Source organism: Macaca fascicularis, chromosome X (genome assembly GCF_037993035.2).
Source record: "Macaca fascicularis isolate 582-1 chromosome X, T2T-MFA8v1.1".
Taxonomy (NCBI): domain Eukaryota; kingdom Metazoa; phylum Chordata; class Mammalia; order Primates; family Cercopithecidae; genus Macaca; species Macaca fascicularis.
In genome coordinates, this window is record NC_088395.1 from 77,435,199 (window position 1) to 77,457,858 (window position 22,660).

Consider the following 22,660-nt stretch of genomic DNA (forward strand, 5'->3'; position numbering starts at 1 on the left):
AAATTGAAACAGGAACAGAAAATCAAACACTCCATGTTCTCACTTATAAATGGGAGCTAAACATTGAGCACACATGGACATAAACATGGGAATAATAGACACTGGACTAGTAGAGGGGGGAAAGGTGGAGAGCATGTGGGTTGAAAAACTACCTATTGGGTACTATGCTCACTACTAGGGTACAATATACCCATGTAACAAGCCTGCATATGTATCCCTTGTATCTAAAATAAAAGTTGAAGTAATTAAAAAAAAAAAAAACTTCTTTTCCCATCTCAAATACCCTAAAACCAATCCCCCTAGGGAAAAAAGCCACAGACTTATCTATCTCAACAAAACTTATCTATACTGAAGATTCAGGAACTGGGTGTGTATTCTGTACCACCTTCATTTCCTACAGACTGGAACTATGATTCCTAAAAATAAACTCATAAGTAATGCTCATTACAACAAAAACAAAAAAACGAATGTCCTACAAAGTACATTACAGCGATACTCAACCTAAAACAGGAGAAGAGAAAAGATCTAGGGTGATAACAATTACCAATACTGAGCTCAGATAGTGGCTGTTACATGGGAATATCTGAATGAACATGATTAATTAAAATCCCAAGGGTCAGTTGATGTTTGCTTTTATTTCTCAGTGGCTGATAACCTTTTAGATCTATCCCAGAAAGGAATTATTATTGAGTATGAGGTCTTCAATATTGTACCTATCTCTTTTTCTGTATTGTCAGGATATTATCTCACTCAGCTAGCATGCCATTTCTGCAACCCACCTCAAGTACTTATTATTACATTACCATAAGAATGTATTTCATTTAAACATATAATCGTAAAATTCAGCTACATTCCTAAGTATAATTTTATTATATCTTAGAGCCAAACATTTTTTGGAGGTAAATCATTTTATTTGTATAGTGTAAGTTTATGGAAAAATAATACCATATCAAATTTTCTCTGAACAGAACTTTTCAGGAACTCATTTAATGTGTAGAATCTAGATATCTCTGAAATATTTTATTATGACATTCAACAGTGTGTTCAAAAACCATTATATTAATAAAACAATATCAGGCTTTATGCAACAGGAAGGCTGGGAATATAATGGTTAGGATGCAAGGCTTTCTCTTCTTTATTTTTACTTGATGAGCCTGAACAAATTGCTTCCCTGTATCTCTTATCTGACTTCCAAGGATTCTGATCTTGACTTCACAAGCCTGCTGCTGCTCTCCTCTCTTCTTCATTTTAGTTTGGAAATGTCAATCTGATCTCCTACATTCTTGTTCTGTATTTTTATTTGGTGCATTGACTTTCCCAGATCACTATCTCTAGGTTTCTGATTCTATCTTGGTAGTCTAATTGCAATTCAAAATCCCTTTGTTTATTTGATTTAGTATTCTTGTCACTGGAATAAACGGTAACTGATTAAGCTTACCTAATCAGCATCAAAAAAAGCCGGGGGGCTGACGCCTTTCACCAATAACAACATAAATGACAAATGCTAAAATTATAACTAGGAAAAATTATGCACCAATACTGATAAGGAGTTAAAGGAAAGAAAAAACTAAAAGTAGATTGTTAGGATAATAATATTAGATGTGATCTTTTTTGTTTTAAAATTTTCATTACAGTCATAGTATGTTTGTAGAATTTTTTTTAATAGATACAAAATTTTAAAAAAGGATTAAAGTCCAAAGTTAGGAGTAACAGTAACTTAGTTGCCATAAAAGTGTTCAGGACCCCTGGATCAAATAAATTTACATCTAGGACTAAGATAATTTGTAGATGAGACTTCTAAATTAAAGGAGTCTTTCAGGAATTATGAATAACTGGAGGGGTGATGAAGACTGGGGACAGGAGAAGTTCTGATTTTTTTTTTTTTAGGAGGCAGTGGATTCCCAAACCATACTACTCCAAGAATGGGCCACAGACCAACAGCATTGACATCACCTGCGAGCTTGTTAGAAATGCAGATCAGGCCCCATTCCAGACCCACCAAATCAGAATCTGCACCTTAACAAGATCTTCAGCTGATCCAGTCGATCATATACACATTAAAGTTTGAGAAGCACTAACATAAAGCAACAAGGATTCACTGAGAAAGACATAGCAAATTAATCTTATCTTTTGCAAGCTTACTTAAATGTTAATGCCAGAGAGTTTGATAATCTAACAAATTCAGAAAAATGACTCAATAACAGTATCAAGCCATTCACCCGCTTTTCTAGAATCCAAAGCATATGCTTTTCCCTTAAATAGTACCAGATATTACTAGGACCTAATAAGTATATAACCTGGAATTGTCTGCTCTCTGTCTTCTAATGAAGCTTGACTGTAAAAGGTGAAATTTAAAAAAAATCGCTTAAGAGACATAGTATTTCCATCTATTCTATATATTCAAAATTTTATCCTTGCATCAAGGTGGATCATCGGAAAACTAGGTCTGAACTACATTAGCTTAGTCCATTACAGAACTTCATTCACTTTCTTTTTTTTTTTTTGAGATGGAGTCTCGCTCTGTCATCCTGGCTGGAGTACAGTGGCACGATCTCGGCTCACTGCAACCTCTATCTCCTGGATTCAAGTGATTCTCATGCCTCAGCCTCCTAAGTATCTGGGATTACAGGCGTTTGCCACCACACCTAGCTAATTTTTGTATTTTTAGTAGAGACGGGGTTTTGCCATGTTGACCAGGCTGGTCTTGAACTCCTGATCTCAGGCGATCCACCTGCCTCGGCCTCCCAAAGTGCTGAAATTACAGGCATGAGCCACCGCGCCTGGCCACTTCATTCACTTTCTAACAGTTAATGTTCTGCATGCTTAGCTTTCATTGCAAAAAAAAAAACAAAAAAAAAAAACTTTACTGTGTAAAATATACTTATGCTCTTGCTATACAATTACTAAAAGCATTGTCCATTATATAATGCAACTTCCTACACTGTCTACAGAAGCCAAATATGTAACATAAATGAGTGAAGCAGACTGCAAAAAAATCCACTGCCAGATATGTAATTAAACTGAATCATTAACTGAACGATGGTATAAGCACATTAACACATAGTATGAACAGGTAGGAAAAGAGAAGTTATATTTTAAATTTGAAATCTAAAAACATAAATAATTTATCAAATTTTCCTTTGAAATTGATTACTTTGTTGACTTGTAAATAGAAAGCTAAAATCCTTTCTTCTACACCAATATGTCAATGTCCACATGGGCTGATAGGGAGAAGCAGATACTTAAGTGGAAATTTGGGTACTGTATCAAGAGGAAAGTGGAATGAATAAAACGATGGATGGCCAAAAGCAGCAAATGTCTACTACATACTGATATTCCAAAGTTGTCTAATTAGGATTCAGTACCACACTACAATGCAGTTCAATTTCTTCAATTTGTAGTTCTTTATTGACATTAGTAAAATTAATTGAAAAAGACAAAATAGGCAATATTTTTCATTACCATAATGTTGGAAATCAGAAAACTTCCTTTTTGGAATTCACTCTTTAAACCTACAGTTTTGAATACGTAGTTTAAGCAATCACTTCCATCTCTGGACACCAATTTCAGCACAGAAAAGTAAGCCAGATTATTCCTTGCCAAAAGCATTTCCCCAAAAAATGACTTCACTAAGACCACGTGAATTAAATTTTACATCTGTGTAACTAACTACTTATGAGCACTTTTGCAGAGAAGGATTCAGAGTGTTTATGTGGATTATCATATTCACCAAAAACGTCAATCATTGAACTGAGTCAGGGATGTTTTCTTGGATGACATGCACAAGTTGAATTCTTTCAACAGTTCAAAAAATATATCTTCAGCACCTGACATAAATGCTGCACTACATCCCCAAAACTCCCCTTCAGAACTGAAGTATTTATTCCCCAGTTGTTCTTTAGGAATTTGCTAGGCTGAAAAAAGCTGCCACACCCAACGTCATTCTCCTTTCCCAGGGTAACTGGCATACAGAGACTAGTCAACATTGGGCTATAAGGACCGGCCCTCTGACCTTAGCTGAAGACAATTCGGAGGGACCATCCCAGCTTCAGAGCTCCCAATAAGTAAGGCTGAGGCCTTCTGACTATACCTAGGCCAACTTCTCCCATTAGTCCAGCTGCAGCCCCTTCCCCTCACAGGTGTTGATCCTGAAAGAACACTTTAATAAATTATCTTCACGTTAACCTCCCTCTCAAAATTTGCTTCCAGGGCAACCCAACCTGTGACAACACCACATACAACTAAGCCCCCTAATCTACAAGAAGCAGACGCAACTACTGTATTGTGCATCCAAACCATCCAAAAAAAGCAATAATCTCGGTTGAGGCCACAGAAGAATATCTGGTATACATATATTGTTACTATATACATGCTTCATTTTTTATCTTTTTAGGACAGTGTTTCCTGGTGAATTAATACAATTAATACACTGAAGTTTTTATGTTTAAAGACACTGCCACCTTGGATTTAAGTATCATATCAAGTCTTATGTTAACCATTGCAGAAATAGCTTCTGTAGTCATACTTAAGTTATTTTGACCACTCTACATTAAACTTAAGACACAGGCACTATGTTCAAACGTTCTATCATATCAAAATTCTCACTGACACCACAAATAAATATGCTTTACTGGGCACTATTATTTATGTCTACGAACAGAAAACACCAAAAATAAATTACCCTTTTTGAGTAACTTGTCCAATAAATTCTCAGCTGTATCTTCAATGTGCCAAACAACAGCATTTCTGGTTAGATTTGGATATGAAACTTAAGAATACATTGTGTGACTCAGTAGACACTTTTTTGTAAAGCTGTCATCTGTAAAAGAGCTAATGCCTGGGCAATCTTTTCCTTTAATATATAACTACATAACTGCATTTTACAACAGGATTGCTTATTTTATTCACTTTCCAAAATAAACCCAGTTGAAATTTCAGTCCTCTTTTTGAATTATTTTTCATTACACAGATTTTCTAGGTACTGGTTGTAGTTTGTACTATATTTTGCTTTATAATGGGCTCTTAGGTTGTATTCATTGATGCAAACACACTTTGCATATTAAACACAGAATCTTTTTTACTTCTATCAGAAAGGAATTTATTCTTTCCATTTTCTTGCAACATCTTCTCAGTCTAGCTTTCATTCTACTTTGGATAGAGATGTGGGTGCCATATTTTATTTTCCTCTTATATCTGCTATAATAATAACATACAAAAAAAGATAAATGACAACTTGATGTACAACATATGGGAAAAAATAAGGAATTCTGGGGACTGTGACAAACTGGAGAACACACGCCCTATGTATGAAGGTGGCAACTGCTACTTAGCTCCAACTGATCGTTGCTTAGTGGAAATACTGGCCAATTGTTTCCAGATTTTTCAACTTTTGCAAGAGAAATCAGAAAACCATATATATATATATAAAGAAAACCAAATTTTTATGTGAAATTTCCTGAATGTTAAATGTTGGCAAATAATTCAACTATATGCAACACATCTCTCGCCACACCCAGCCCATAGTCCACCACTTTGTAAACTTTTTCTAGTGATTAATTGCTTTGGAATGTAGTATTGAATGTATTCCTTCTACTACAGTAGTAAAAAGTGTGAGCTCTGCAAACATGTTTAAATTCCGCTCTGCTCCTTCCTAGCTATGCAATTGTGGGCAAATTACTTTTTCTATCTAACCCTCATTTTTCTCACCTGCAAAATTGAGTTAATCAAATTACCTTAGAGGTATTTCATAATTTATAATGTAAAGAATTTAGAATAGTCCCTGGTACAAAGCAAGTATCAGTAAATGTTAGCTTTTGTTATTTAATAATGAAAAATGTATAAAATATCACATAGCCCCCTTTCCCTGGCTGCAAGAAAGTTTACTATTAAATTGAATGCTTTACCATGGCAACTATACTAGCCATTGTGTTTTGCATGTTTGCTTCCTCCTTTTCAGGGTTTTGATTTTCTATTTCAATTTTCAGAGCTTTGAATAGAAGAAGTTTCAAATTCTTTTTGGCAGGAGGAAGGTTAAAAACAACCAAAACTTTAAAAAATAAAAATTAAGTTCCATGAAATTTTTGTGAACAAGATGAAGGACATTAGGTCATCTGGCTGTATAATTAGGTGGATTTATAGCAGGTTCAACGATTGTACACCAAAAAGTATCGATTAATGGATTGATGTTAACCTGGAGATTAATCCATGCTGCCACGAAGGTTCTGGCCTCAGTTTTGCCCTGTTTATCAAACTATCTGGAGTTAGAAAACTATGGCTTGCAGTCCAGCTGCTCTGCTTGTTTTTATGAATAAAGTTTTACTGGAATAAAGCCACACACATTTGTTTATGATTAGTCTATGGCTACTTTTGCACTACGACGGCAGAGTTGACTAGTTGTGCCAGAGACTGTGTGGCCCACAAGCCCAAAGTTTATACTTATATCTTACCCTGTAAGAAAAGTTTGCAGACCCCTGAATTAGATGAAGACAGGTGGCAATACCAAATTTGAAGATGACACAGACTGGGAGGAATAGTTAATACATTGCATGATAAAATTGAAATTCACAAAGATCAGAACAACTGAAAAAATAGGCTGTAGCAATCAGGCTGAAATTTAATAGTTTGTAAAGCATGGTTAATGGGTACTTAACCATAAAAGTCGAGGATATGAGGCATTAAGAGCAACTGACATTGTAAAGATATAGTTTCAAGAGTCCAGGAAATTAACCACATGATGTAGCTGCCAGAAAAGAGCTATTTTGAATGTTGTCTGTATTAAAAGAAATAGAGGGTCTAAACCAGTGCTGCCCAATAGAACTTCCCTGTGATAATAGAAATATTTTAAATCTGTAATGTCCAATAGGGCAGCCATTAGCTACATGCGGCTATTTGGATTTGATACGTGGCTAGCATGAAGGAGGGACTAAATTTTAAAAATTATTTTTGAGAGAGTCCTGCTCTGTTGCCCATGCTGGAATGCAGTGGCACGATCATAGTTGAACCTTGAACTGTAACCTTGAACTGCTGGGCTCAAGTGATCCTCCCACCTCAGCCTCCCAAGTAGCTATGACTACAGGCACATGCCACCATGCCGGCTAATTTTTTAAAAAATATTTTGTAGAGATGGGGTCTTGCTATGTTGCCAAGGTTGGTCTCAAGCTCCTGGGCTCAAGGGATCCTCCCGCCTCAGCCTCTCCAAGTGCTGGGATTCTAGGTGTGAGCCACCGGTGCCTCGCCAAAAACTGTCAGTCTTTAGAGAAAGGGAAATCAATTCTGTACCTTTCATGATCCATCAGCAGTTTAGCAATGTTCAGACAGAAGTCTAAGGGCATGTCAAGATGTAGTATTTCCATGACAGCTAACAAGATGAAAAAATGAAATAATTATTATCAGTTTCATTTTTGAGGAAGCTTAGCTATTTTCAATAATTTTCCTCTATTCAAAATCTACTTACTAAATGTTTGCCATATACCATGTTTTGCCTAACAATTTATCAAAATCTTCTTTTAAAGTATTAACATCCAGTGCTGGAGAGTGTCATGATACAGGCACTCTTGCACAGATAGCAAAGTAATCTGGTGCAATCCTTTCGAAAAGCAACTTGGCAATACTATATGCTAAGAACACTGGGGTAGAGAGTTTGCTATCTGAAGTCAAACAGATCTAAATTTGAAACCACTTGCTACTTGTATAGCCATAGGCAAGTTAAGCTCTTAGTTTTGTCACCTGTAAAATGGAGAATATACCACCAATTTCTCAGGGTTGTTGAGAGGATTAACTGAGGTAATGTATGGAAATTATATAGCAAAGAACCCAGCACTTAGTAAGCATTTAATAAATGGCAGCTGCTATTATTATTCCCTTAGAGAAATTGTGCTTCTGAAAAGTCACCTGGAATAAATATGGGGAAAATTTATGAACAAAAATATTAAAAGCAGTGTAGATTATGATAATAATAGAAAAGAAGTATACACTGTATATCTATTACAGGGTAGCAATAAACTATTGTGCAACCATTAAAATTGTTGAGTATGAAATAACATGGAAAAAAATGAATATACACTGATATGAAAAATGTATAAGATCAGTAAGTGAAAAATTAGAAAGCAAAGTTTTATGTACTATACAGTTACAATTCTGTAATAAAAGCAAAATAAACTAAGAGAAAAAATACTGGAAATAAGTGATCAAATTTCTAAAAGTGATTGTGTTTAGATTCTATTTATTTGACAAATATTTAATGAGCATATTATCTGTACCAGGCATTGCGCTTTGTGCTGAGAACCCAGCAGTGGATAAAACACAACAAAAATTCCTGCTGTCAAGGAGCTTCTAGTGGATGGTAGGACCATGAGAACTTTTAGTGTTTTCCAAAAATGTCTTAAATTATTATGTGCTATCTTTTCATGATGAAAAATGTTTATTTTTAAATGTCAATCTTTCTACTACAAAAAATATCAGTGAAATAATGCCAGCAGTTAGGCTGACCATTTTAAGAGTAAAGTATTTTCACCAGCAAAGCAACAAACAGAATATAAAAATGCAAGTTTCATATATTCTTTCAATGCAACAAAGTAAAAATCTAGTATTTTTAAATACAAAAAAACTTGGATTTGGGTTAGCCTCCTAATCTGTAATCAAACAATGACTGACATTACAACTTCAGGAGTATCTCGATTGAGTTAAGTAAAAACAATCTGTGAATAAAGAACAATTTTATTTTAAACTCTGCTTCTTACCTACATTTGGATAAACACTGTCATGAGGAATTATCATCTCAAACTAATCTACTTCAACTTGGTGACTCCAATAATCTCTCTGGTCTTCCTGTGTTGTCTTAGTTTGAGTAAGTGTATTCTTTTAGTTGGTTAGTTGGTTTGTTTATTCCCCCAATGCAAAAAAGTAGAGTTGTCTTCCTGGTTTCTAACATTTTTCAACCTGTGTATGCTGAGGTGATACTGTTGCCTAGAGATGCAGAATCCCCAATACATTTGAGCTTCTGAGGTCTCTTAAGTAATTGGCTAAAATTCTAGAGGCCAATGAAAGATTCAGTAGTACTAAATTTAGGGCTACTGCCAAATTGAATTATAGTTCTAGCTATAACAAATTGTTATTATTTTTTGGATTATCAGTAACTATACTAACATATAATTTTGTATAGTACAAATAATGCAGCCTCTAAAGATTACTAAAAAGCATGTACAACATTAAAAGAATTAAAATAAATAGCTTTTATGACTAAACAAAATTGAAATGTTAAGGGCTAGTGTGCATAGTTTTGCTTCATGTAATGCATCCATATAGTAGTAATAACAGTAATAATAATAACTACAGTAATAGGTAACATATATTACACACTATGCACCAGGTATGGTGTTAAATGCTTTATACACATTTTCTCATAAGATTCTCAAAACAACATGATGAGGTAGATAATAATAACACCTCTTTTGCTAAATGAAGAAACAAAGCAAAGTTAAGTGACTTGCCCAATGACCCACTCTTGTGCAGCATACATTCTGGTCCTTGGAGAGTTATGAAAAATAAATAGCGATGTTTATAAACAAGTAATTATAAAAATCACAGAATTACAAAGGCTTTTCCCATTAAGAAGTAATCTTTCTTCATAGTGGTAGACAACTTCAGAAGGACTGGGTAGCTACAGTTCTCTGCTGGACTAAAAGAAAACTGATTGCTTTTATTCAGCTTTAAAAAAAAAAAAAACCTTTTAAATTTGCTACTATTTTTTCTTCTTTCTTTTTTCCTGGGTGACAATATTTTCCCCTTCCTGGGTGATATTTTCCTTCTCAGCCACCATCAAATTACACCTATTGTTAGTATACTACAAAAGATGTCATATTTAACAAATTGTAGTGATGTTTCAAAATGGTGTGCTCTTCACATATAGAGATCTTACCTTCAAGGAGTTCTTCATTAGATGTTTCGCCTTTCAAGAGGATTTTCATTTTTAGGAAAAGCCCAGTAGAATTTAAATGTTCCTATTTTAAACAAGGAAATCACAATGATATTAAAATTGTGGAATGTAAAAGACAATTTTCAAGTAATTGCCTGCTTTATTCAACCATCTTGGGATAACTCATAATCAAAGGAAATTGAAATTACAAAAGATTATATCATAGCATTCTTTCTATCCCTGAGGATATTTCCCAATATTTTATTCAATCTAAATGAAATAATATATGGAAAAGAACATGTAAATATTTCCAATGAGTGACAAACATTTAATGACAAGATTAACACTTAAACTGTACAAATCTCAGGCCATATTCTTTGTAAGCAAAACCACAAACCAGCTAATTTTATTTTCTTTTGAGATTTTAACAACTAAGGTCCTTTACAAACAATGGTAGAATAAAATAGAAGACGTATTGTCTTTTCTATAAGATATGCCTGTCGTGTTTACCATTAATAACAATGTACTATGAATGATGTTTCTAAATCATTGTTAGTTGGCCCTAAGCCATCTGTGATCTTCCCGGTTCCACTTTTACCTTACAGGGTACATCTTTAAACAACTTTCTAAGACTAAAAGTACAGTCTAGGCCCACAGAACAGAACTTTTCTCTCTACAAAGCCAATTAACCTCTACATGAACACTGTACTCATTAGCTCCATGCTCTGCACATAATTACAGGTATTCATGTGTGAGATACCTTAAAAATAGAAAGTTGGAGAAAGTAAACACTGATATTAAAAGGGCTTGCAAATATAGGTGACACTAGTACAAAGAATAAGCTGAAGTTGTCAATTTTGATTTATTGCATTACCATCTTTCCTACAGGTTTGTCGAAGTATGTATTGGGTTCAATTCCCTTTTATCTTCAGAGACATAGAGGTCTTCCAGATCTTGGCAACATCTGTTTTCCTTGAGTCTGCTATTCTCACACAAGTTTAACATTCTGGTTTTTTTGTTTTTTTAAACCAAAGAATTCTAGATATGATTTTCACTGATTTCATTACCAAACAACTCCAGATAATGGGCATTTTGCTTTATTATCATCGGGTCTTCACTTCTATAAACACTTGCACTGTATATTGTCCATCCTTATTGTCTCTTAAAATACACTTTCAGAAGTCATGAAGATTGCCTGCTAAATCCATCAGCTTTCTCCCTACTATCAAAATCCTTGTCTTCTCTGTAACTTTTCTCACCATTATTTTTCATTCTTCATAGGTTTATTTGTTTGTTTGTTTATGATGGAGTCTCACTCTATTGCCCAGGCTGGAGTGTAATGGCACAATCTTGGCTCACTGCAACCTCCACCTCCCAGGTTCAAGCAATTCTCCTGCCTCAGTCTCCCGAGTAGCTGGGATTACAGGCGCCCTCTAACACATCTGGCTAGTTTTTGTATTTTTAGTAGAGATGGGGTTTCACCATGTTGGCCAGACTGGTCTCGAACTCCTGACCTCAAGTGATGCACCTGCCTCAGCCTCCCAAAGTGCTGGGATTACAGGCATGAGCCACGAGGCCTAGCTGGTTTTTTAATTTTTCTGAGACAGAGCCTCACTCTGTCTCCCAGGCTGGAGTGCAGTGGTACAAACAGGGTCTCACTTTATTGCCCAGGCTGGTCTTGAACTCCTGGGCTCAAGCAATCCTCCTGTCTCAGCTTCCCATTGTGCTGGGATTATAGGCAGGAACTACCATGCCCAGCTCCCTTCCTCAGATTTTTGTTTGCTAATTTTTTTCTTATCATCAGTTACTGAGAAACAGGCTCCAGGTACAACAAACATACAAGATAAGTATTTTGAATCTTGTTTTGCAGGCCCAAATAAAGTTAAGTAACTTACCCATGGTCACACAATTGGTAAGTAGTAGAGCAGAAATTTGAAATCAGATCTCTCTGACTCTAAAGGATATAATCTTTCCATTATAATATGCTGCCTCCCTTGAAGCTCTATCATGGTAGGCATTACTACACTATCTGAATATTTTGCAAGCTCTAAAGATAATGTATTCATTTCTAGTGTGAAGTGTATCATACACACACACACATACACACACGAGTATATAAAAAGTATGTATGTGTAATGTATATGTAAGGTTTACAGAATAATAATAAAACAAACACCCGTGTCCTCACTACCAAGGTTAAGAAACAGATTATTGCCACATAAGAAGCCTCAAATGTATCCTTACCCATATGCATCCTCCTCACTTCACAGAGGTAAACACCACCCTGAATTTTGTGCAGTGATTTCCTTGCTTTTCTTTATATATACACAATATATAGTTGCTATGGACTGAATGTTTGTGTCTTTCTAAAATTCGTATATTGAATCTCTAAACCCCAATGTGATAGTATTTTGAGGTGGGGGCTTTGGGAGGTAATTTGGTCATGAGGGCTGAGCCCTCATGAATGGGATAAGTGCCCTTATAAGAAAAGGCATGAGAGAGATGACAGATGATCTCTCTCATCTCTCTCTCTCTCTCTCTCTCTCTCTCTCTGCCAAGTGAAGATATAGAAAGAATGTGGCCATCTTCAAACCAAGAAGAAGGCCCTCACCAGGAACCGAAAAGGCTGGTATTTTGATCTTGGACATCTCAGTCCCTAGAATTGTGAGATATAAACTTCTGTTGTTTAAGCCACACAGTTTACAGTATTTTGTTATAACAGCTCAAGCTAGCCAACACAATTATTTAGCTATGCCTACATTTGAACTTCACTTAAACAGAATCATAAAGTATCTAAGTTCTTCTGTGCCTTCTTTCATTCAAATCATGTTTTTTCAGATTCATCCATGTTGATACGTGAAACTTATTTGTTTTCATTACTATATAGCGTGGTTCTCAAAGGGTGGTCCCTGAATCAGCACCATCTGGGAACTTGTTAGAAATGCAAGCCCCATCCAAAACCTACTAAATGAGAAACGCTGGGAGTATTGCCTAGCAAATTGTGTGTGCGTGTGTGTAGGAAAATGTGTAAAATAACTATTACTGATTTATGTTATGGAAAGTTTCCAATTCAACATGAATTCTATTATCTGTTTAGTAAAGTAATAAATGAGCAAACTGTGTTTAACAGACATTCTAGGTAATACTTACACAAGCTAAAGTTTAACAACAACTATTGTATAGTATTCTGTTATATGAATAAATCACAATTTATTTGCACATTCTACTTTGGACATTTAAGCTGTTCCCAAAGCAATTGCTATTATGAACAATCCTGGAATCAGCATTCTGTATACTTTTCCTGGCACACAAATGCTAGCGCTTCTCTAAAGTATACACCTAGGAGTGAAGTTGCTGGGTGGTCCAGTATGATCAAATTCTATTTTATCAAGTAACGTCAATCTGTTTTTCAAAGTGGTTGTACAATTCTCGAAAAACTAGGAATGAAGGGAGCTTCCTCAACCTGACAAAAGGCATCTATACTAAACCCACAGCTAACACCATACTTAATGGCAAAATACTGAAAGCTCTCTTTCTAAGATTAGGAAAAGACACTGCTCTTGCCAATTCTATTGAACATAGTAATGAATGTTCTTGCTAGAAAAATTAGAAAAGAAAAAGAGACAAAAGGCATGCAGATTGTAAAGCAAGAAGTAAAACTATCTTTATTTACAAAAAATAGGACTTTTTTTTTTTTTTTTTGAGACGGAGTTTCCCTCTTGTTGCCCAGGCTGGAGTGCAATGGCACAATCTTGGCTCACTGCAACCTCTCCCTTCTGGATTCAAGTGATTCACCTGCCTCAGTCTCCCGAGTAGCTGGGATTATAGGCATGTGCCACCATGCCCGGTTAATTTTGTATTTTTAATAGAGATGGGGTTTCACCATATTGGCAGGGTTGGTCTCAAACTCCTGACCCCAAGTGATCCACCCGCCTCGGCCTCCCAAAGTACTGGGATTACAAGTGTGAACCACCGCATCTGACCGGAAAATATGATCTTGTATACATAAAATCCTAAGGATTCCATTAAAAAAACTATTAAAGCTAAAAGAACAAGTACAGGAAGATTGTAGGAGATAACATCAGTATTTTTTCAATTAATGGCATTTCAATATACTAGCAATGAACAATCCAAAAGTCAAGAAAATAATTCCATTTATAAAAGCATAAAGAAGCAATAAATTCAACAAAAGAAGAACAAAACTAACTTACTGAAAACTACAACACAATGAATAAGTGTTCCTGGATTTGAAAACTTAATTTTGTTAAGATAGCAATAATCCCCAAATTGATCTGCAGATTAAATAAAATCCCTATTAAATTCCCAGCTGTCTTCTTTGCAGAAATCAACAAGCTGATTCCAAAATATGAAAATGTTAAGAGATTCAGAATAGCCAAAACAATTCTGAAATACAAACAAGTCGGAGGGCCATACTAGTGGATGTAAAGCAGTTTCTCATTGTGCTTTTAATTTGCATTCCCTGATAACTAATGATGTTGAGTATCTTTTTGTGTACTTATTGGCCACTGGTACAAATTATTTGGGGAAATGTCTGTTGAGCTCCTTTGCCTCCTTTGCCCATTTTCAATTGGGTTGTTTGTGTTCTTACTGAATAGTAAGAGTTCTTTTTTATATTATGGGTAATAGACACTTAACAGATATATGATTTGCAAATATGTTCTCCCATTCTGTTGGGAGGATCCTATGGATTGTGTCTTCATTTTCTTGATGGTTTCCTTTGAAGCAAAAAAGTTTAAATTTAATGAGACTTAATTTTACCGAATTGTTCTTTTTTGCTTGTGTTTTTGGTGTAGTGTCTAAGCACCTATGCCTTTTATATTTATTTCATTGCACTAATACATTTTCAAAGGTAATTTTGTGAAACAACATAGGCATCCCAAATTTTAATTTCTCCTTTAAAAATTTACTATCAGAGTCAGTTCCAGCAGAGATGAAGCAGGATAACTATAGCCTATACCTTCTACTAATTACAACTAAGAACTCTGAACAAGATATAAAAAGCAACAACATGAGGACTCTTAAAAGTAAACAAAAACAGAAAGATTGTAGTGAGGCAACAAAACTCGGAGAAGTGAACCATATGGAGGTGGTAAGTTTCCTGAGTTTTTTTCTTTTATCTAATGGTATAGGAAGTTTGTCTTGTAGCTAAGTTCTGAGTGAGGCAAAATAATAACAATAACAATAATAATAATAATAATAATAAAAAATAAAAATAAATGTTTGTGTGGGTAAGTTTTTGGTCTGGAGAATTTTTTAATGGGCTCTGCCTTCATGTAGATATGGAGTTCAAATTTACATTACTCATGTGGTCCAAAAACCTCCAACCTGATAAAGTAAAATAAAAGTAACGAAAAAAGTGGTAACTCTTCTACAGCTGGCTGATGTCAATAAAAAGTTTCTCTGTAGGGCCATGCTCTCAATCCAGGTTGAATAGGATTCTAAAAGCTTAACACTCACTGAACATAAATTAACATATCCAAAATTACAAAACAAAGAAGCAAATATTTCATACTAAGCAAGAGTCAGAAGTTCACATGAACAGCGGGATCAAATCGTTTCCAAATAAGTTGCCTGTTTCCCATGATAAATCTCAACAAGATTTATAGTATTACAAAAATATCCAGCAGCCAAAGATGTAAAATAGTTGGCACCCAGTGAAAGACAGAGACAGGCAAAAACAATCAATAATGGGGAGATAATAGACAGAAACTAATCTAGAAGTGACATAGATATTAGAATTAGCAAAGAAAGATGTTAAAAGAGTAAGTATAACTATATTTCATATGCTTGAAAATTTAACTAGAGACTTGGAAGATATAAAAATAAACCAAATCAAACTTATAGAGATAAAAACTACAAAGTCTGAAATGAAAAGTATATGGGATGAGATTAACAGATGATTAGACATTGCAGAAGAAAGATTAATGAACTTAAAAGTCATAGCAATACAAAACAGTCCAAAATGAAACAAAAACAACAAATTATGTTTTAAATGAAAAGAGTGAGGCCGGGCGCGGTGGCTCAAGCCTGTAATCCCAGCACTTTGGGAGGCCGAGACGGGCGGATCACTAGGTCAGGAGATCGAGACCATCCTGGCTAACACGGTGAAACCCCGTCTCTACTAAAAAATACAAAAAACTAGCCGGGCGAGGTGGTGGGCGCCTGTAGTCCCAGCTACTCGGGAGGTTGAGGCAGGAGAATGGCGTAAACCCAGGAGGCGGAACTTGCAGTGAGCTGAGATCCAGCCACTGCAGTCCAGCCCGGGCGACAGAGCCAGACTCCGTCGTCTCAAAAAAAAAAAAAAAAAAAAAAAAGAAAAGAGTGTAAGTAAACTGTGGCACAACTTCAGGCAGCCTAATATATAGTTAATTAGAGTACTTGGGGGAAAGCAGAAACAAAAATTAAAGAAATACTAAAACTTTTCAAACATAATGAAAATTATGCTCCTAGACATCCAAAAGCATGAGAAACATAAATAAAATTACTTAAAAACATAACATCAAGTTGCTCAAAACCAATGATAAAAAATCCAAAACTGATCCAGAAAAGAAGAAACGCTATATAAAGAAGAACAAACATAAGAATGGCACCATATTTCTCAACAGAAACAACAGAATGAGAATACAGTGGAGTGAAATATTTAAAATACTCAAAAAAAGCTGTCTGGTTCAAATTCTGCACCTGGAAAAAATATCATTCAAAAAACAAAGGTGAACCTAACACTCATAATGATATCTACTGTTAAAAAATAGAAGATAACAAATGCTGATAAGGATGTGAAGAAATTGCAACCCTTGTGCACTGTAGATGGGAATTTAAAATGATACTGTTGCTACGAAAAATAGTATGGCTGATATGCAGAAAAAAGAAACTGGACCCCTTCCTTACACTTTATATAAACATTAACTCAAAATGGACTAAAGACTTAAGTGTAAAACCAAAACCATAAAAACCCTAAAAGAAAACCTAGGCAATACCATTCAGGACATAGGCATGGGCAAAGACTTCATGACTAAAACACCAAAAGCAATTCCAACAAAAGCCAAAATTGACAAATGGGATCTAATTAAACAAAAGAGCTTCTGCACAGCAAAAGAAACTATCATCAGAGTGAACAGGCAACCTACAGAATGGGAGAAAATTTTTACAATCTACCCATCTGACAAAAGTCTAATATCCAGAATCTACAAGGAACTTAAACAAATTTATAAGAAAAAAACAAACAACCCCATCAAAAAGTGGGTGAAGAATATAAACAGACACTTCTCAAAAGAAGACATTTATGCAGCCAACAAACATATGAAAAAAAGCTCATCATCACTGGTCATTAGAGAAATGCAAATCAAAACCACAATGAGATACCATCTCACGCCAGTTAGAACAACGATTATTAAAAAGTCAGGAAACAACAGATGCTGGTGAGGTTGTGGAGAAACAGGAACGCTTTTACACTTTTGGTGGGAGTGTAAATTAGTTCAACCATTGTGAAAGACAGTGTGGCAATTCCTAAAGGATCTAGAACCAGAAATACCATTTGACCCAGCAATCTCATTACTAGGTATATACCCAAAGGATTATAAATCATTCTGCTATAAAGACACAGGTACACGTATATTTATTGCAGCACTATTCACAATAGAAAAGACTTGCAACCAACCCAAATGCCAATCAATGATAGAATGGACAAAGAAAATGTGGCACATATACACCATGGAATACTATGCAGCCTTTAAAAAGAATGAGTTCATTTCCTTTGCAGCGACATGGATGAAGCTGGAAACCATCATTCTCAGCAAACTAACACAGGTACAGAAAACCAAACGCTGCATGTTCTCACTCATAAGTGGGAGCTGAACAATGAGAACACATGGACACAGGGAGGGGAACATCACACACCAGGGCCTGTCAGGGGGTGGGGGGCAAGGGGAGGGAGAGCGTTAGGACAAATACCTAATGCAGGCAAGGGCTTAAAACCTAGGTGATGGGTTGATAGGTGCAGCAAACCACCATGGCACATGTATACCTATGTAACAAACCTGCACATTCTGCACATGTGTCCTAGAACTTAAAGCAAAATTTAAAAAAAGAAATTGTTTCTGTCAATTAATATTTTAAAGTTAATTTTTAAAATTTTAATGTTGAACAAGTTTTTCAGTGTTAAATAACCCCATCCACATGACACAAATTTCAAGAAAATATAGTTCAAGTAAATGCTCTGTTTGAGAAATTTAACTTTATGGTTGATCGAGCTATTCATTTTCATGCTTCCACTCTGCTGAAAAAACCTCTCTAAAGTGTATCAGTATATTTAATTGCCTTATTAAGTAAAACACATTGATCCTAATTGAATCTCTCTTTTTTTATTTTATTTATTTATTTTGTGAGACGGAGTCTTGCTCTGTCGCCAGACTGGAATGCAGTAGTGGCATGATTTCAGCTCACTGAAACCTCTGCCTCCTGCGTTCAAGTGATTCTCCTGCCTCAGCCTCCCGAGTAGCTAGGCTTACAGGTGGACGCCACCATGCCCAGCTAATTTTTGTATTTTTAGTAAAGAGTTTCACCATGTTGACCAGAATGGTTTCGATCTCTTGACCTTGTGATCTGCCTGCCTCAGCCTCCCAAAGTGCTGGGATTACAGGCGTCAGCCACCGCACCCAGCCTGAATCTATTTTTGAAGGGTCACCAGCCTTTCAGTGTTCCTTGTCCAGGAGTGTAGATATATAGATATATATACATTTTGTTTTGCTTGTTTTAGAGATGGGGTCTTGCTATTATGTTGCCCAGGCTGAAGTGCAGTGACTATTCATAGGTGCAGTCGTAGTGCACTGCAGCCTTGAACTCCCAGCCTCAAGCAAGTCTCCCACATCGGCCTCCTGAGCAACTGGAAATACAGGGATGTGCCACCACGCCCGCTTTGTATTCATGTTTTTATGTATGTGTGAACATGAGCTGAAAGTGAACCACTGGAGTTGTTTTTAAAATTAAATCCCATTATTCTGCCTATTTTATCATTTACTTCTTCATCCTAAAAACTCACAGTAGAGAGATCCCTTTCTGTTTCACAGAAAATTTTCTCAAAAATCTCTGGTGTTCAAAGAAGTATATTTGTTTTAGACGGTTCATGCTGCTATAACAAAATACCGTAAACTAGATAGTTTACAAACAACAGATATTGATTTCTCACAGTTCTGAAGGCTGGGAACTCCAACATCAAGGTGCTCGCAGATTCGGTGTCTGGTGAGGGCCTGCTTACTCAAAGATAGTGCCTTCTTATGTCCTCACATGATAAAAGGGGTGAACAAGCTCCTGTGGACCTCTTTTATAAGGGCAGTAATATCATTCAAGAGGGGTTTGCCCAATGACTTTATCATCTCCCAAAGTCCCCACCTCTTTTATTTTTACGTCCATTTTACACCAAAAAGTCCCCACCTCTTATTATCATCACTTTGGGGGTTAAGATTTTAACATAGGAATTTGCAGGGACACAAACATTCAGATTATAGCAATATTTTCTTTTTTCCTTTCCGTGCTACAGAAGAGATTATAACAATCTGTGAGAGTAAATGCTGAAGCAAATGTCTAAACTGGATTTCAAAATGTGATCAAGACTTCAAAAAATACATTGTTAGTATTCAAAAATAAAAACCTCATACCTTGTTTGCTAGGTTTACAGCATTGAGAGCCTTATCATAATATTTGGTGTTATCCCAATCCAAATAATTGGTGGCTAGTAGCCGTAGAACTTTAGCCTGTAAAAAACAAAAATAGAAAAAAAAGCACATATCTGATGGTTAAACTTCAATACAACAGCTGACTAGCACTCCCACAGTGACAGGCATCTTCTCAAACATAAGTCATCTTTATGAAATAGCATTTCCTTAAGCGACCACAGTCTTGGAATATGTCTCATCATTATGCTACCCATATAAAATATTGTCTAAGAATGTTACAGTAATGGCTATATTCCTGGCTTATTTAAATTTAATATAATTATGTTAATATAATTATTTTCTTAACAGTGTTTAACATAAGTATTTTATCATCCCTACTTTTAAAATAAGGAAACTGAGGCAGAGCAATGTTTTATTTTATCAGCTTACCACCACATTATTATCGTGGAATAACTCTAAGAACTTATAAGCTCCCTCAAATGATTTTTATGGAGTAAATATGGCATTTCTGAGAAATACTATAGCTATTTCATAATCGTAAAAGTGTCAAATCATCCAAAAGACGTAACAAAATGAACGAATCTCACAATGTATGTTTAGAAAAAGTCAGACATAAAACAGGACAACTGTATGATTCCATCTATACAAAGCTGAATAACAGTCAAAAATAATCTATAGTAGTAGAAGTCAGAATAGTGTTTTTTTGTTCTTGGAAGGACAGGTGGGTATTAACTAGAATGGGGCCAAGGGAACTTTTGGGGGTGTTGGAAGTTCCCGTATCTTGATCTGTATGGTGTAATATACAAGACTATATATTAAAACTCATCAAGCTGCACACTTGAGACTTGTGAAGTTTACTGTATATAAATTACACCTCAAATAAATGACCGCTGGCATGAAATTAAAAATTACTGCATAGTATTACCTCACCAAACTTACAATATGAATATTCCATTTGAATTAAGCTTGTATCTTATCTTCCATCCTTATTTCCTTCTTAGACATCTCCCATCTAGATCCCTTGCCTGGAGTCATTTTCTTCCTCCCTTTTAACTGTGTGGACCCCAACAAGGCCTGTCTCCTACCAAAAGGCTCCTTCAACAACTCTAGCTAATCTTGACAATCTCCTTTTCTACACGCGCTTCTGCATACTTCAGGTCAGTATCACAAAGTTTATCATTATCTTCCCAAATTCTTCATTCACTTGCAGTAGTGTTTTTTAAATTCTGTTTTTCTTCATTGAAGTATAAAAGACATACAGCAAAGTATAAAAATCTCAAGAGCTCTATGCTCTTATGAATTCTATGCTATATGAATTTTCCCAAAGTAAACACACATATGTTAACAACAAAAAAATCAAGAAACAGAACATTAACAGCAACAAGCTCACCTCATGCTTCTTTTCAAGACCCTGTTTCAAATAGGGGTAACCAATTCTCTGATGTCCAACACCATATATTCATTTTGACTGTTCTTGGCATTTACATTTATGGAATCATACAGTATGTACTACTTTGTATCTTGCTTCATTTATTCAATATTATAGGTGAGAACATCCAAATTGTTGCAATTATTGTAATTAATTGAGTCTCACTGCTATATAATAAGTGACAATGCCACTATATATAAAAATATATTTATATAAATGTTATATATTTGTATCTACATAAATGTCACTATATATAAATATATTCATATAGATATATATTTATATCTATATAAATGTCACTATATAAAAATATATTTATATCTACATAAATTATATAAATAATTTATTTTTAATTGTGGTAAAATACACATAACATAAAATTGACCATCTTAAACTTTTTTTCAAATTTTAGGCCAGGTGCAGTGGCTCATGCCTGTAATCCTAGAACCTTGGGAGGCCAAGGTGGGAGGATCACTTGAGGCCAGGTGTTTGAGACCAGCCCAGGCAACAAAGTGAGACCCCCGTCTCTATAAAAAATTAAAAATTGGCCAGATGTGGTGGGGTGCACCTATAGTCCCAGCTACTCAGTAGGCTCAGGAGGGAGGATTGCTTGAGCCCAGGAGTTTGAAGGTTACAGTGAGCTGATCACACCACTGCCCTCCAGCCTAAGTGACAAGACCCTGTCTCAAAAAAAATTTTTTTGGAGATGGAGCCTTACTACGTTGCCCAGACCGAATGCAGTGGCTATTCACAGGCATGATCACAGCTCACTGCAGCCTCAAACTCCTGGTTTCATGCAATCCTCCTGGCTTAGCCTCCTGAGTAGCTGGGACTACAGGTGCATACCACCACACCTGGCTCCATGACCATCTTAAACATTTTTAAGCGTACAGTTCAGTAGTATTAAGTATATTCACACTCTTGTGCAATCATTAAAAGCATCCATCTCGAGAACTCTCTTATCTTGCAAAACTGAAACTCTATACCCATTAAACCGTAGTTCCCAATTCTCCCCTCTCCCTACCCCCTAAAACCACCATTTTACTTTCTGTCTCTATGAATTTGACTACTCTACGTGCCTCATGTAAGTGGAACCATACATTATCTGTCTTTTTGTGACTGGCTTGTTTCACTCAGTAGAGTCTCCTCACAGTTAACCCATGTTGTAGCATGTATCAGATTTCTTTCTTTTTTAAGCCAGGATAATATTTCATTGTATTCACTTGTACTAGTTTTATCCTTTAATCATAAGTTCCTTAAGGGCAGAAGCTACATTTTATGCTTCTCTTTTATTCCCCATATATTATAGTGGTAATTACATTAAAAAGGTATTCAGTTACATTTTGATTAATATGCTGTAATATAAGAATCAAATGGATATTCAAAAAATTCCGTTTTGCTATAGAATATAGTAATTTTACATCATATTTATTTACACAATCACATTTTGTTGATTACATATTAATTTCCATATCCAAGCACGTTCTGTCTGGGTAGTTGGGGAAAAATCTGCAACTTCAAAATATGCAATAAGAAAAGTTAAAACTAGGTCAGGCACGGTAGCTCACTCCTGTAACCCCAGCACTTTGAGAGGCCAAGGTAGGCAAATCACCTGAAGTCAGGAGT

The 22,660-nt window shown here is 35.5% G+C and overlaps 1 protein-coding gene across 1 annotated transcript in view; it reads right to left on the reverse strand.

Moving 5' to 3' along the window:
* The window catches only part of TEX11 (testis expressed 11), a 292,291-nt gene that overhangs the window by 152,316 nt on the left and 117,315 nt on the right, over window positions 1-22,660 (reverse strand). The window contains exons 9-11 of the mRNA XM_005593879.3: window positions 19,588-19,683; window positions 9,917-9,998; window positions 7,279-7,357 (exon numbers count right to left, since the gene is read on the reverse strand). Of these exons, the coding sequence (XP_005593936.2) occupies window positions 7,279-7,357; window positions 9,917-9,998; window positions 19,588-19,683 (257 nt within the window). The remainder of the gene's footprint in view (window positions 1-7,278; window positions 7,358-9,916; window positions 9,999-19,587; window positions 19,684-22,660) is intronic.